At 37.5% G+C, this 17,490-nt stretch overlaps 1 protein-coding gene across 5 annotated transcripts in view; it reads left to right on the top strand.

Moving 5' to 3' along the window:
- The window catches only part of HMCN1 (hemicentin 1), a gene marked incomplete at its 5' end in the record, with an annotated part of 518,370 nt that overhangs the window by 253,883 nt on the left and 246,997 nt on the right, over nt 1-17,490 (top strand). For 4 of the 5 annotated variants that reach the window (XR_014293546.1, XM_082615777.1, XM_082615778.1 and 1 more), the window contains 7 exons: nt 2,059-2,253; nt 5,344-5,439; nt 6,626-6,753; nt 8,143-8,287; nt 11,952-12,064; nt 13,980-14,139; nt 14,993-15,161. Coding sequence is in view for 4 of the 5 variants with exons in the window: in XM_082615777.1 (XP_082471903.1) it covers nt 2,059-2,253; nt 5,344-5,439; nt 6,626-6,753; nt 8,143-8,287; nt 11,952-12,064; nt 13,980-14,139; nt 14,993-15,161 (1,006 nt within the window). Of the gene's footprint in view, nt 1-2,058; nt 2,254-5,343; nt 5,440-6,625; nt 6,754-8,142; nt 8,288-11,951; nt 12,065-13,979; nt 14,140-14,992; nt 15,162-17,490 lie in introns of those variants that run through there. The other variant, XM_082615779.1, reaches the window with a different exon arrangement.

Genomic DNA, 17,490 nt, shown 5'->3' with positions numbered 1-17,490 from the left:
CTAAACACAGGTACATAACTTCTTTTTAAAAACATGTTGCTCAGTTGTACTATTTAACTTAATTTTATTTTATGTAGTTTCAAAAAACAAACAATGGCACTTCTGAAATTGCCATGTTTCTTCAAAAATGCAAGTTCAAATGTACTGGATCAATGTTGTTATCATCATATACACTTAATGCACACACACGCACAAGGTTATTGTTGAAGTGTTTTAATATTGATTCAATCATTCACAAATATCTAGCAGCCATGTATAATGCACAAAGTACCATGTTAGTTGCTATAAAAGGTAAAAATGTGGTTACAAATAGAAATTCTCTGGGGAAAGTCTAACATATAGTCTAGTAAGAGGCTGAATTTAGCCATTGCCATGAGAGTGGTGTAGAGTGAGTTCTGTGAAAGCTCAGAGAGGGAAGAAATCATATCCATTTAGGATGGTAAGAGATGACATTGAGGAAGGGCCTTTTGAAGTGCCTTCAAGAATTGTCAGTGTTTCAGTAGCCAGAGATCAACAGCAGACATCACATTTGAAAGGGATGGTGGTAACACAGGTGCTGATTTCGGAAAGGTCAGTCCTTGACTGGAGAAGAGTAAGTTCTGATTGTCCAGGGAATAAGATTTGTATGGAGAAATAATCGAAAATGTGGCTGTAAAGTTAAAGGAGGTCGTTTGGCCCAGGCTAATAAAGCACTAATGCTACTTGGGAGACAGCTGTACATCCAAGTCCCAGAATTCCTGTTGAGAAGGAGAGAAGTGATCTCCACACCCATTCTTACTAGCCTGATAACCAGCTTGAGTATGGGCAGTTATAAGAACCCATGGAAAAGGGGAGGCTGATATAATGATAAAGAACTGTGACTTTGGAGTCGGATCAACCTGGTTTTCAATCCTAGTTCCACTGTTCAACTCCATGTGACACTTAGCAAATTAACTATCTCTGTCTCAGTTTTATAAAATTGGGGTAATAACAGTACATATCTCATAGGGATATTTTGAAGATCAAATGAGGTAACTAATGAAGAGGACTTAACAGAGTCTCTGGCTCTATAAGTGATAGTTGTTGTAGTTCCTGACCATTGTTTGATCTTGACATTATCAAGGAGACATCCCTGGGGTACTTCCTCTTAGAGTCCTACATGAGCAGATTTCATCTATTACCTCTAATAGTATCTTATGTATTTCTCCTTGCCTGATACCTCAAACATTATTACTCATAAGTTCCATGGGACATACTGAGAGCCTCACCTATTTGGGCTTTCTGACAGCATCCTCCCTATATTGCATTCCTCTTGTTTTCCAGGGTATGCCTGTTACCTCTGATTTTTCCCCCTGGCTTCTGTGGTTACCTAAATTATGTAGATAAGTGTAGACTTCTTACCTATAATTTTATAATTTCTGAATCATTTCTTAGCTCTAACATTAAGCACTCCGTATTCTCCATTTATCAAATGCTATTCTGTTACTTTAATTTGAGTTACTGATTCTCAAGCTTCAACTTCTTTAACTCAAAAATGCAAAAAAAATGTGAAAGATACTGAGAAGCAAGAATGTGATATACACCAAGAATATAATTTAAGATTAAATACTGTTACCTTGTTATATGGTGATCTATTGAAGAATGAACTCTGATATAATTAGTTTATTTAAAAATTCAGCCTAAAGAAGTAAGTTTTGGAAAGTGTTTAAAATATTTCATTGCAAGGCAGACTTATTTGCAAGAAAATTTTAAGTTTTGAGGAGTATGGCATAAACTAAAATTGAAAACAAATTCCAAAAATGAAAGATTCTCTTTAGTTAAGGAAATCTTGATTTAAATTCCCACCCTTTCCATTGTATCACTTTAAGGAAATAGTTGAACTTCTTTGTTCCTCTATTCATTTATTTAAAAAATCTATTTCAGTAGCAGACAGGAATACTTAAAGCATATATTTATAATATTATATGAACCATGATTTGATTTGAATTCAATCTGTTGATAGTTTAATAATTATTTTATATTTAATGCACATGTATACTATACCAATGACCACTTTTTTTCATTCTAAATATCTTCCAGCACCTCCAGTTTTTATACAAGAACCTGCTGATGTGTCTATGGAAATTGGCTCAAATGTGACATTACCTTGCTATGTCCAGGGTTATCCAGAACCAAAGATTAAATGGCGAAGATTAGACAACATGCCCATCTACTCAAGACCTTTTTCAGTGAGTTCCATCAGCCAACTAAGAACAGGAGCTCTCTTTATTTCAAGTAGGTTAAAGGAAATATATTTTATACAAATATATACATATAAATTATACATTTTTTATACATAGGTGTTGCTATGTTTAAAATAGTGAATTAATCGTGCCAACATATTTTGTGTTTGTTGCATTTCATTTTAAAATAATACTGAATTCATATCTGGGAATTGTCATAAATGAATAACACTTTATTCAATTTTATGTCATTACTATATCATATAGATTTATGAAGCAATATGACTTCTTCATATCTCACTGTTTCTTATTGCAAATAGAGTCTCCTGGGCCTGTAGGTGGATAAGTAATCACATTTTATTGACTCTTGTACCACCTGTTGTATAGAAAGGTAAAATATTACTAGTAGTTAGTTAATGTTAATTATTTTGGGCCAAGAATACATAACCACATGCATAGGGACACTATACACTATCAAAATTTTTTGATTAAAAGCTATATCTATCTGGAGCAAAACATTTTTTAAAAAGTCAAATACGCCATCATCCCAAACTTTTTTTTTTTTTTGGCGGTACGCGGGCCTCTCACTGCTGTGGCCTCTCCCGTTGTGGAGCACGGCTCCGGACGCGCAGGCTTAGTGGCCATGGCTCACAGGCCCAGCCTCTCCGCGGCATGTGGGATCTTCCCGGACCAGGGCACGGACCCGCATCCCCTGCATTGGCAGGCGGACTCTCAACCACTCCGCCACCAGGGAAGCCCATCCCACACTTTTACCTGTAAGCTATTAAGCATTCAGATATTTGTAAACACTTAGTACTTTTTCAAATATTGTTAAGAATATTTGGATACTGGCACCAGAGGAGTAAAAACATTTAGATGATTAATTGATTTTTTTAATAAAATTGCATTTTTAGGGTATTTTGTAGAAAGCCCCTAATAAGTGATTTTCATGTTTATTAACAATATTAAATATACATTGGCCACTTAAACTTTCAATACAAATTAAACTGTCTAATTACAAGTGCTTACAGCTCTGTGCTAGGTGAAGACAGAAGTCAAATATGGGGTTCCTCACTCAGGTATTTTACAATCTACTGTCTGAGTGGATGGTCACAAAAGTACCTACCAGAATTACTCATTAGATTGGGTCAGATTGTGCAGGAACTGAAACGTGCAGGTGAAGAAATGTAGTTGGTGAGGTAGAAAATAGACCCCCAAGCTTCATAGGCATGAAAAGGCATGTGAAAATACTGTTTTAGAACAGCTCCCCCTGCAGGATATGAGGAGACAAGAGCGGGAGGGAAGAAAGGGGAGGATCATATAGGTAGGGTGATGGTGGTGATGAGAAACAACCCAGAGGGAAACAAATGATTCCTGAAAACAAATCAGTTAGCAGAAATGAAAGAAAAGTAAGAATAAAGGAGGGCAGTGTTTTCACCGATGGTTGCCCAGTTGTTCAAATTAAATCATCTAAAAGGAAACTAGTGATGAGAAACTTAGCTCTCACTAGTATTTTGTATTTCTACAGAAATTAACCCAAGTTGATAGTATGGAGACTATCTTGATTAGAAACAATGTATAACTTATTAACCAGGTGATTTGCTGAGCTTTCCTTGGCAAATGAATGTTTGCTAATTTTGAGAGTGAACACTGTCTGTGCTTACCAGATGTAATTCTGCAGTTATATGCATGTGGTTTAACAGAGTAGAAACTTGGTCACTGCTCTTTATTTGAGATAGTATGGAACTATTCATAATGGAAAGCTGTGTTTTTCTCTGCCAATGTCTTATCAATAGATTAAACTGTGCCTGTTTTAGTTAAGATAGTTACAAAGGTGACGATCAATCCCCTATTTAAAAATCTTCTCTTGACTCCCCAGTTGCTCATAAGATAAAACTTTACTGTTTTATAAGGCACCAGGCTACCTCTTCATCTTCAGGCTCCTGACTATGCCCACATAGCCTGTAACCCAGCGATCCTCATCCTAATCCCCAACACACTCTTTAATTTTAAATATTTTATAAATATCCTTTTTATTATTCTGAAAATTCTATGTATTTCATCAACCTACATAATAAAAATTATTTTAACATGCAACATGTAGTACAAAGGAAAACAAAGGAAAGTAATTTTTATTAAAATAATATGTATTTAGGGCTTCCCTGGTGGCGCAGTGGTTGGGAGTCTGCCTGCCGATGCAGGGGACACGGGTTCGCGCCCTGGTCCGGGAGGATCCCACATGCCGCGGAGCGGCTGGGCCCTTGAGCCGTGGCCGCTGGGCCTGCGCCTCCGGAGCCTGTGCTCCGCAACAGGAGAGGCCACAGCAGTGAGAGGCCTGCGTACCACAACAACAACAAAAAAGTATTTAAATAGATAAATGCTCTGACAATGCTCATTACAATATGCATACATGTTATGTATATCACCATGAATTTGAGAGCTAAAATGTAGACTGATACAGGAATATGGGATTGATGACTCAAAAACTCTGGGCTGGTGAAGTGATTTTCTGAAATGGCGGGCAATTCTTGCAAGAGTTCTTTCTTTCTTCCACTTATACAGAATTAGGTTGTAGGCTCAAATAATTATAAACAAAGTCATCACATCCATGAATTTCCAGTGGGGTCTTCAAAAGTGTTGGTGAACTTGGGATATTGTTCCTTTCGTGAATCTCCCCCATGCATTGTCTCCCTAGTTTTTGCCAGTAGACTCCCCTGATCATTGGACCAATGAAAGCAATCGCCCCTGCAAACCTCCAAACGCCCCCAGGGTGGTACTGCAGCTTTCCATTCTTTGAACAGACCATGATTTTTCAAGTCATGCTCTTGCCTTTGCAGCCCATTAGGTTTGGACTGCCCTTCCTCTGTTCTACCTACAGTTTCAGGTACAGCTTAGGTATTACCTCCTATGTGAATCCTTCCCGAACTCCTCCTTGTGCCCTCAGTCACTTCTGTCTCTGTGCCCCCAAAGCACATTGTCTGAAGCTCAAATTAGAGCAGTCATCACACTGTGGTATGATTGTTGCTTTCAAGGTATGTCTCCTCCCCTAGAATGGGAACTACCAGATCACAAGCACAGTGCCTGGCACATAGTTAATGCTCCACAGATGATGTTGAATGAGTAAATAATCTCTTCTTTTTAGACTTATGGGCAAGTGATAAAGGAACATATATCTGTGAAGCTGAAAACCAGTTTGGAAAGATCCAGTCCCAGGCAACAGTGACAGTGACAGGACTTGGTAAGATCATTTAAGTACTTAGACACCACATTTTTTGAAAACATCAGACTCTTCTTAGTATCTCATCTCTTGCCTGTACCATTAAAAACAAACAAACAAACAAAAAACAGGTAAACATCTGATTACTACATTAGCCTTCCTTCTCCCCACCCTATTTCATATTTCATGATGTTAGAACTGGAAATAGAGATTATCCTCTTCAAGCTCCTTATCTTTCATTTGAAGAAATGAAGGTCAATTGAATAAATTCATTTAAGTCTTAAGTATGAGTACACACACACACACACACACACACACACAACACACACACACACATGTTGTGGTGGTGTGCTTTTCTAGTTCTTTTCTTTACACTTATTATTTTAGTCCACATGAAATTATTTCTGTGTATGATATGAAGTAAGAATATAATATCCATTATTTCCAAGTAGTAAGACATTTGTTTTAATATTTTTATTACATGTTGTCTTCCCACTGAGTAAAGTACCCATTTGGTCACATGCTAAATTTATAATCTTATGTCTATTCCTTGGAATTCTATTTATGCACTAGTCCTACACTGTTTAAATTATTACATCATTTGTTGTGATTTTTAAATCTCATTAATACACTTCTATAAAATTTTCTTTATGTATCTCCCTTAATTCATCTACGTATATTTAAATTTTCCAAGAAGACTCTTAGAGATTTTGCTTTGATTTATGTTGAATTACTTTCCTGATTTCCATCTAAGAGTCCACCTCATTTTATTTGCCTGAGCTGTTATGACAGCCTCCTCACTAATCTCATCCCTTCCAATTTTCCCTTGTCCGGTAAGTTCTCAGATTGATATTTCCTGAAAATGGTTCTGATGATTCCACTCTTCTATTTATCAATGCTTTCAGTCACTCTCCATTTGAATACATTGCACATTTCTTGGCTTGACTTTTCTGCCCTTTCATGCCATAGACTTATTCTTTTTTACTTTCTCTACTTCTTTGCTATTACCTGTCCTCTTCCCATTCCCTCTGCTTAGAAGGGTCCTGTACCTCTATCTTCCAGTTCATACCCATGTACATTTAAAAATCTTGTTCTTGAAAACTCAATTTCTAATAGCATAATTAGTAGTCATCTTTGCCTATAAAAGAGTTTGCCTTCCTTTGGATGAAATAGTATTGACAGTGCCTGTGTTCTCTCTCTGATTTAGTTGCTCCACTCATTGGAATCAGCCCTTCAGTGACCAGTGTAATTGAAGGACAGCAGCTGACTTTGCCTTGTGTTCTATTGGCTGGAAATCCCATTCCAGAACGTCGGTGGATTAAGAACTCAGCCATGGTAAGAACATTTTAAGTCCATGTATTCATATTCCTCTTGTGTAATATGAATTCATATTCATATATTGCCTCTTGTGTAAGAGGCAATGGATTCCAAACATTGAAATTTTAATGTAATAAATATACAAACATATATATATATATTTTCTTTTTTTTCTGCCCCACCAAACATATATTTTTTAAGTGTACCAAAACTTTTCTTCAGTATTAACATGTTTATGCAGTTCATATTATTTTGAAATTAATATGATGGAGAAATAGTCAATGGTGTAATTTTTATAATTTTGTAACTAGTAAACTCTCTTCAGAATATGTAATAACTGAAGCAAGGATGAAGTTTTTTTCCACAGGATTTAAATATTTTATATCCTTCTTTGCAGGACATAATAAAATGTTAATATTCTCATAACATTGTTTCATTTTATATATTAATCTTTATTGTTATCGTCAAACATTCTTTTATTGTGAACTATTTTAAAATGTGGATCTATTTTGTGTCATTGTTTTTCAATGCATAACTTTTGATTATGAAGGAATGTGAAAAATTTTCACAGTTGTAAGGAATTATTCTGTAAACATGCTATCTATGGCAATAAATTTTCACCTAGTCCAGAGCATTTTTCCTTCCATTTTCCAGAGTATTTAGACTTACTCCCTTATTGAAGTACCAATTAAAAGTGAATTGACTCCATGGGATAAGATGTAAAATTGTTCGTATTTGCATAAAAACCTGATAATAATGAGTGCACCTCACTCAATAATAAATGCCCTTATAACATAGGATGATACTGTTTGAGCACTAAAGTACCCTATGATTGAACAAAATGCATAAATGTTACAGAGTTAGAGGTGATGATTCTTAACAGAAACCATTGTCAGCCTTCTCTCATGCAGTTCCTATATCGTACATTGCCCTCTAATATTATTTGTATCTGTCACTGAAAAGGGTGCATGTTGAGATTAAGTCACATTCTCTCAGCTTGGATGATGCCTGTTTGCCAGAATGAAAATGTCAAATGGCTTACAAGTGGTAGTAAAGCCTTCTTGAAAAAGAACAAATTAAGCCAAAAGTAAAAGTGAAATTTGGGTCCTTCATGATAACAACAATTACAGAAACAGGGAATTAGTGTTTTTCTATTTCTTTCCCTTTCCAATATGTGCATAATTCTGACAGATGTTAGTGGGTAGAATTTTTGGTGGTATATCACAGTGACATACAATTGATGCTACTCTTGGTAACATTTTATGCTCATCATTTTTCACTTAAGGGTGTTAAAATATTTTGTTATTTTATAACACATTTAATAACCCAGTTGGAGAAGAAAGCAGATCTGGTTTGGGCTTACACAATATTGCCTGTTTAATTATAAATGACTTTTTTTCCTTCAAGTTGGTCCAAAATCCTTACATCACTGTACGCAGTGACGGGAGTCTCCATGTTGAAAGAGCTCGGCTGCAGGACGGGGGCGAGTATACTTGTGTGGCCAGTAATGTTGCTGGAACCATTAGCAAAACTACCACTGTGGACGTGCATGGTAAGAGGCGCACCCATCATAATTCTTTCCAAACCATGTTCAAAGCTGGGTTCATATCTTTAAGTCAATAACTCTGTTCTTCTAGTTAGAAGAAGCAGATATCTTTCCTAATTGTTATTCTTAACAAAAAGCCTTATTTCTTGAACAATATTTACATTGTTTAGCCTGTTGCCAGATTTCCCTTTTCTGTATATACAAAAAGACATTATTGGGAGTCACTCGCTGAGTCTCTCCAAGGGCTTTTGTAAGTGGTTTCTTAATTGATAAAAGTGAACTCAGCTCTCAAAGAGTTATGTTTAAAAGTACATTTTAATTTCAGGAAAGCTGAACTTATTGTACCATCCAAATTGCCTCTTCTTCTCGGATTGTGCAACAAGCATATTCTTAGTAATGACCCCTTTGTGTGTTTGCTAGAAATGACCTAAACTTTTCTAAAGGCCATTTCATGTGCTCCAAACAATCTTTTTGCGTGTTAAATAACTTAAAGGTCACAAATTTAAAAGTCCAGAAACTATCTTTTTTCCATTCATGAGTAACCGTTACCAACTTTTTACATCTCAATAAATAACAGCTTCATAGCTTAAGAAATTGTCGTAACTTTTTTTGTATATCTCCTTTAAAGACTTTGCAACATTTGCTTTTTTAAAGTGTTGTATTAAAAACTAGCTCTGTGTACAGGGATGAAAGTAGAACAGAACATTTATTTTTAGTAGTTGATTCAGTCTTTTTTAGGGCCTGGATTGGAGAATCCAGTAATTTCCAAATTTTGCTTGTTCCGTTGAAATTTTCAGTGGATACAGGCCATCTTCTTTTTAATGTGTGCTTCTCATTGTAAATAGCCTCTTCCACCTCTTTCAATCTTATACCAATCTTGTACCAATCTCCGCCAACGTTATGTGAGATATTCTTGAAGAAATACCAAAGTAACATTAAATTAGTTGAGTAAATACATAATGTCAAATTGGGTATAGTTGTGTTTAACTATTTTTTAAAGAAGAGCAGTCCATACATTTTGCAGAGGGTGCTTATGGACCAGTTTGAGAATATACGGTAGAAATGCATTCATGTCATCTCCTTTTGGCATCTAGCAACTGCCTAGAATATTGTGTTGAGAAGAATTCTGATACAAATTTTCATTTGGGTGAAAGAGTGACATGATTAGTTGTGATGTCTGCCAGATCCGAGGAGTATGGAGAAGACAGACAAACAAATGATGTGGTTTATCAAGATGCAAAAAATTTTAACAATTAAAAGTTAAAAGGTCATTTCACAACATCGTTTCATTCATCTTAGGCCAAAATGAGTAACTGATTCAGTTAATAAGATTAAGAAAAATTAACCCAGCATTTGACATGAACTAAACCAAACAGCTTTTTAGAGGACAGATTTGCCTTTGAGTTGGATGTGATGCAGTATCACAAATTCTGTATACCTCTGTATTTATGTTAATTTCATCAGTCTGCCTCTCCACTTTTAAGAGTATTTATTATATCCTGAGATAAACCATAATGGAAAAGAATATAAAAAAAAGAATGTATATATATATGTATAACTGAGTCACTTTGCTGTACAGTAGAAATTAACACAACATTGTAAATCAAAGGCTCTCAATGAATTCTTAGAAGAATTGAATTAACGAATGCACATATAAGTGCAAATTAAAATGACAAACTATTTAATTGTCATGTTGATTTACATAGATTGACAATCTGGAAAGAAAAACTCTTCCATACTCAAATGTCATCAGATTTGAAAACCGTTGCCTAAATTTGCCACTTGCCTTTATAGCTGTCAAACTGAATATGCATTTAAGAAAATGGCTTATTCCATGTTGCCATAAAATGACAGCAAAGTTGAAAGTTGACTGTTCCATGATGATTCTGGAAATTAAATTTCTCGCTTTAGAGAGTAGCCTGACATTCTTGTCTAGGGCTGGGAATTTACTGCCAATTCTTTAAGAAGATATGATCTAAAGAATAATCCCAGCCTTAGGAAAGTACAAGGATGTAGCAAAGCTCATCTAAGCCTTTCAAAAGGAAGCTTTTGCACTGAGGTCTCTGGTTTCTCTTGTTCTGGCAAACTTCTACTCCGGGGTAGCTGGGATAATTCTAGAGAAATTTGACTTAAAAACAAGAGCCACAGTGAGTGCTTGAGCTCTAGGGAACAGCTCCAGTCTCATCTTTCTGGGGGAAGGAAAGGAAATTCCTGGTATATATTGGGCTTTTATTATGTTCCTTGTGCTGTGTTAGGTACTTTCACGTATGGGAGCTTTTTTTTTTTTTAAGATTTATTATTATTTATTTTATTTTTTTGGCTGCGTCGGGTCTTAGTTGCGGCATGCAGTATCCTCATTGAGGCATGTGGGATCTTTTGTTGCAGTGCACAGTCTATTCATTGTGGAGCACGGGCTTCTCTCTGGTGGTGGTGTGCAGGTTTTCTCTTCTCTAGTTGTGGCACGTGGGTTCCAGAATGCATGGGCTCTGTAGTTCGTGGCACACAGGCTTCTCTCTAGTTGAAGGCACCCGGGCTCAGTAGTTGTGGCACATGGGCTTAGTTGCCCTGCGGTATGTGGGATCTTAGTTCCCTGATCAGGGATGGAACCAGCGTTCCCTGCATTGGAAGGCAGATTCTTTAACATTGGACCACCAGGGAAGTCCCTGGGAGCTTCTTTAATCAAATTCTTTATTTTGAGAACATTGAGTATTGATAATTTTTTGTATGCAAGCTGGTTATGATGAACAGATATATACAGAATAGAATGATAAAGTCTTCCCTTTCCTTTTGCTTCCAATCATATAATGTCAGTTCTTTAGTTGCTTTCTAAAGTCAAAAGGTATGCATTCTTAGTGAAAAATATTGACTGGGCTTCCCTGGTGGCACAGTGGTTGAGAGTCCGCCTGCCGATGCAGGGGACACGGGTTCGTGCCCTGGTCCAGAAAGATCCCACATGCCGCAGAGCGGCTAGGACCGTAAGCCATGGCCGCTGAGCCTGCGCATCTGGAGCCTGTGCTCCGCAACAGGAGAGGCCACAGCAGTGAGAGACCTGTGTACTGCCAAAAAAAAAAAAAAAATATATATATATATATATATATATATATATATATAGACTTAGAATCTTGTATTTTAGACTTTTAAATGTAAACTCCTGAGGCCTTTCAAGCTTTACTTTTGAATTCCTTATACGAAAATAGATTCTATTTTCGAAGTTAAATTTAGTAGCTTGCTAAGTGATTCTTGTGTATAGACAGGTATTTAATCTGTAGTGGTTAAACAGTCCATTTCTCTGGAGGTGAGGTTAAGTCAGCACACTGCAGCTTAATGGGGTAATGGAGAATGGTGTAAGATATGTTAAGTGTGTAACTCTTAAGACGTAGTTCTAGCTTGAATTTCCTGAGAATACGATTACCTTCAGTCCTCTCATTTTTGTTAGGAAAATCAACTTAATTTACTTCTTGATTTTAAGTTTTTATTAAATTATTCAGATTGCAACTATTTTATTTACTTTATTACTCTCCCTTACAAATTGCCATACATTTCTAACAGAAAAGGTTGTCTTTGCTAATTTTTAGAAATATTCGTATATCCTGAAAATGTTCAACTTTAAACTTGTGAGGCTTAATGGAAGGACGGGTGCTCAGATTCTGCATATTGCTTCCTTTTCCAGTTCTGCCAACCATTCAGCATGGACAGCAGGTACTCAGTACCATTGAAGGCATTCCAGTAACTTTACCATGCAAGGCAAGTGGAATCCCCAAACCATCTATCATCTGGTCCAAGGTAAATGACCTATCTAGTGATGTTTGTTAATAATATGTGTTGCTACAACAATATTTGAATATTTTCATACATGGAACTTGTCACTGTACCATAGACCCTTACAGAAAGGAAAACCCATACAGTCATACCTCTTAGAAGGGACCTTAAAATCTCCTTAGTGCATTCAACTACTTGATGCTTAAATAGTATTAACACAACAGTGAACACTAATACAGCACATTCTTTGTGCTGGGGACTTTTCTAAGCACTTCACATGTTGTAGCAGATCCTTTTTTACTCCCTGCCACATCCCCTAAACCCTTTTGACTTAAGCTCAGCTCTGGTGGACTGCTCCATGCTCTCTGCATGTACCTCTCTAGTTTGGGGACTCAGGGCTTTCTCCAAAACCCCACAAGGCCACTTAGCCTGCTGAGTGGTCAGGAAGTACAAGAACATTAAATCCTGGGAGAGGGAGGTGTCCCATATAAAAGTCCCACTTCTCATCTATCAGAAAAATCCTTCTGGGGTGCATCTACATAGTTTCTCAGAGGGCCCCGAGCACACTGAGCTTATAAGCCCAGCCACGGAGGAAACCAGGGCAGTGAAACCCTCTGTTAGCTTTCCTTCCTTCTTGCCTCACTTTCCAACTGTCCTCTTCAAGCCCCTGAGAATCACTTTCCAAGTAAATTTCCTGACTCCAAATCTTTATCTTGGACTCTGCTCTTCTGGAAGCCAAAATAAGACACATAGATGAACTCATTTACCCCCTCAGTTTCCCTGTCGTGAAGTTGTCTGGCTTTTCCTTATGTTCTTGCAGTGAGGAAAGGACTTCCTTCTTCCATTTCCTGAGGAAGTCCTTTCCATCTTTCAACAGCCATGAAGATGGCATAATTTCTGTAGATTAAATCTGGTAGAGAGAAAGTAATATAAAATGATGGCATAATAATGAAATATGGCGTTTGTATATTTAGGGTCACAACCAAAGTATTTTGTCATAACATCTAATTTTATACTTCTAAGAATCTCTGAAATATAGACAAGTTGGTTTTGACATCCGTAAATTAAATTGAAAGGTTAAGGTTTCTGCATCCTGAGCACAAAAATATGTTGGTGAAGCTGATCCCCCAAACTGCCCAGTCTCTGGTACTGAATAGAAGTTTAATGCATTTTAGGGAAATATAAAAATGAAATCTTCTTTACAGGATGGCCTTTGAGCTGGGATCATGCACAGAAGTTAAGAGTTTAGGCCCCCAAGCCTGCCTGCCTGGGTTTGAGTTCCAGTTCTACTACTGACTGACTCTTTGGCCCTGGCCAAGTTACTCTGCCAAGCCCCCAGATTTAATGCTGTCATCTGTAAAACAGGGGTTGTGGTAGTTCCTACTCATAAGATTTTTGTGAGCATTAACATAATTAATTCATGTGAAGTGCTCAAAGCGGTACCTGGCTTAGCATAAACACTCATCCCATCTGCTGCTACCTCATCCCCTCCACTTTTTTTTTTCTTTTTTGCGGTACACGGGCCTCTCACTGCTGTGGCCTCTCCCGTTGCGGAGCACAGTCTCCGGACGCACAGGCTCAGCAGCCATGGCTCACGGGCCCAGCCGCTCCGCGACATGTGGGATCCTCCCGGACCAGGGCACGAACCCGTGTCCCCTGCATCGGCAGGCGGACTCTCAACCACTGCGCCACCAGGGAAGCCCCATCCCCTCCACTTCTAAGTAGCTTTGGAATGAAGGGGATCTAGTTTGCTATGAAGAAATGTCACCTTTGCATTGTTTGTTTAATTTTTCTTACAAAGAGCTTTCTTCAAATTAGCATTCTTTCAATCTAGCATTTTCCCCTTTAGAGATTTTTTTCTTCCTCTCTTCCTCTTCCAGACATTAAGTCACTCCTTTATTACCTTAAAAAACACTTTTTGCCCTGTGTCGTTTTGCAGAAAGGTGAGCGGATTTCCACCAGCAGTGCTAAGTTTTCCGCAGGGGCTGACGGAAGTCTATATGTGGTGTCCCCTGGAGGTGAGGAGAGCGGGGAGTACGTCTGCACCGCCACCAATGCAGCCGGCTACGCCAAAAGGAAAGTGCAGCTGACCGTCTATGGTGAGAGCCCTCGGGGAGGAATGTTTTTCTTTGACACTGTCTGTCTGTGCCAAAACTCACATTTCTCTCCCAAATAATGTTACTAGAGGGCTGTACCCCTAAAGTGAACTACTCTTCCAAGTTTATAGTTTTGTACAAAAATGCATTTTTCCTGCCAACCAACATCTCCTCTACTTAGATTCTGATTTAAAGGGAGAGGAATTGTATAGCCTTTCGGAAAAATTTTATGGTGTTTTCCCAAGGAGTGTGCTTATGGCACCCAACCCTCTTTAGAAACACCACTTAGGGGGCTTCCCTGGTGGCGCAGTGGTTGAGGGTCCGCCTGCTGATGCAGGGGACACAGGTTCATGCCCCAGTCCGGGAGGATCCCACATGCCGTGGAGCAGCTAGGCCCGTGAGCCATGGCCTCTGAGCCTGCGCATCTGGAGCCTGTGCTCCGCAACGGGAGAGGCCACATCAGTGAGAGGCCCGCGTACCGCAAAAAAACAAAAAACAAAACAGAAACACCACTTAGTTAAAACTCCTAACAAAGCCAAACCTCAGCTATGTCTTACTTAGTGCTCTGCCTTGAGAGGTTACTTTTACAGATGCTAGATTCTAAAAGGGCATTTCAGCTGACCTCTGCATTGTGTTCTGAAAGAAGGAGCTAAAAAGGAAAACTTTCTAGTCATTTTCCATTAAGCTCTCACAGTGTGTGTTCATGGCAAGCTTTAGATATGTCCTGAGACTTTGGAACAAGAAGCATCTTTTTGCAAATTACTGAAGAATATTAGTAGTCCACATTTTAGTGTGAATTAAAGTGTGCTTTGTTTTCAATGTACTGTTTCCCTTTCAAAACTTGTGTTTATTTTAGTAAGGCCCAGAGTGTTCGGAGATCAACGAGGACTGTCCCAGGATAAGCCTGTTGAGATCTCAGTCCTTGCAGGGGTAGAGGTGACACTTCCATGTGAAGTGAAGAGCTTACCCCCACCCATAATTACCTGGGCCAAAGAAACCCAGCTCATCTCGCCATTCTCTCCAAGGTAGGGGACCTGGGATGAATTGAAACATGTGAAACATAATCTCTTGGGACAGGTGACTGTACTTGTTCAGGTTTTCAAATGTCTCAAAAAAAAAAAAACCTTTTAAATTTGAGATAATGTACATGTACATTCGAGCCTACAGAAAATATATATACCTTCTAAGTCATTCTTTAATAGCAGAAATGCTAACACCCAGCTTTGACATAATTTCCCACTGGTGCACTCTACAAGGTAGTTACGAAAATGGAGTGGATTTGTATGTAGATTCTGGTTAGCACAAAGTGCATATGATAAAATTCCAGTAATCCCAGAGGAGCAATAAAACACAATACATTCTCTAATATCTAGGATTTGACTTTCATTAGATGACTTTATAAAAATCTTCTTGATTGAACTTAAACCCTTATACAAATAAAGGCCCACTGAAACAATATATTTGCTAGGCTAAGTGACGTGGAAAGCAGAATGCCAGAGCCCTTAAGAGCGCAACCTTTGTTGCCATGCAGGTGTGAGTTTTAATTTACCTCCACCACTTAAAGCTTACCTGAAACTTTGGCAGTTTTTTCAGTGGGCCTCTTTGAACCTCAGATTTCTTGTTTATAAGATGGGTATAATACCTGAAAGGATGATATAAGATCATGTACATTCCATATCCTGTCTCTGGTTCTCAAAGAATGGTAGCAATTACTGTTTTAACTCAACATCATGCCAGAAGTTACTGGCGGAATAAGAATTATAGTCTCTAGCTCTTGTCTGTAAGACTTGTTGATGTATCGTTATGAAGCTATAAATTCATGCCACAGTAGTTTCCCTACCACTGGTGAGAAAAAAAATAAACAATTAAGAACTACTTTACTATTTCTTTGAAAAACTATTTGCCTCGAATATTTTTGAATAGAAGAAATACCATATTTCAGATAAAGTTGAAGTTTCATTGTTCCCCTCCTCAGTCATAATCTCTTTTCTCCCTTCCCAGGGGCACAAACACTGACACAGACTTGGTGTATATCCTATGCATACATCCTTAAATAGTATAGAATATTGTTTTCTCTATTTTTAATTTTGTTTTGTGTACTTGTTTTCAATTTACCATGGTAACATGGTAAACATGTTCTATATTATTATTCTACTGCTTGCTTTATTGAGTCAACATTTATCCATTTTATACATATATTCAGTTTATTCATTTTAACTACCATATACATATTCTACATTTTATTTATACATTTCCCTGTGTATGGACATTCATGTTCTTGTTTGTTTTGGCTTTCTACATTTTCATCTTTTCTTTTTTTTTTGGTTTTAGAAACAAGGATTTTCAGGGAATATCTTTTTATATCTCTCTTTGTATGCATATGCATGTTTCTTTGTGACTTGTACCTAGAACCCCAATTTCTAGTTAGAATGAATTACTATTTTCAGCTTTGTAGACACTGCTTAACTGCCTTCTGAAGGGGCAATCCTGATTTACCTTCCCCCAACAGAATATAGGTGTACCTTTTGCCACATTATAATCACTGCGTGGTGTTGACTGACTTAAAATTTTTTGCCATTCGTCTGGATGTGAAATGGTGTCTTGCAACTGTCTTACTTTTCACGTGACTGAATTCTAGTGAGCCTGGAATGTTTTCCCTTGTTTGTTGGCCATTTGTGTTATCTGTGAATTGCCTCTTTAAACCTACTGCAATGTTTTGGTGACTTGTTTCTCTTTTTCTTATTGAATGTAGAAATTTGGTTTTTGTTCTCAATAACAATCCTTTGTTTGTTGTATGTGTTGAAAATATCTTCTCTCAGTCTACTCCTAGCCTTTCAGGTTTATGTATGGTGTCTGGTTGTACAGAATTTAAAAATTTCTATGTAGCTCAAGGTGTTAATCTATTATTTTTTTAGATTTGTACTTTAGGAAGATCATAAACAGAACTCCAATGTTTTATTGCAATTTTTAAGTTTGTTTTCACATTTTGGATTTTAATACATCTGAATTTTTATTTTGTGTGTAGTATTAGGTAGTGCTCTAATTTTATTTATTTATTTTTCCCATGTGGGGAGCCGCTTGCCCAACACCACTTTTGAATAGTCAATCCTTTCCTGACTTTTTGTAACACCACCTCTGCTATTGCATATTACATGTTGAGTTCTCATACATGCTTAAGTCTTTCTTTTGAAGGGTGGGGTCCCATCTTTAACTGTTTATCTATTTGTCTGTCTCTGGGCCCATAGCACACTTTATTTGTCTTAGCTTATAAGGAGTCTTGATAGTAAGTAGGTCTATTTGACCCCCTCCCTGTTAAAGCTATTTTAGCACAATTAACATAATAACATTTTTATA

The sequence above is a fragment of the Mesoplodon mirus genome (assembly GCF_964341445.2).
Source record: "Mesoplodon mirus genome assembly, chromosome: 3".
In the NCBI taxonomy this organism is placed as follows: Eukaryota; Metazoa; Chordata; class Mammalia; order Artiodactyla; family Ziphiidae; genus Mesoplodon; species Mesoplodon mirus.
This window is presented reverse-complemented; position numbering and strand designations above follow the sequence as displayed.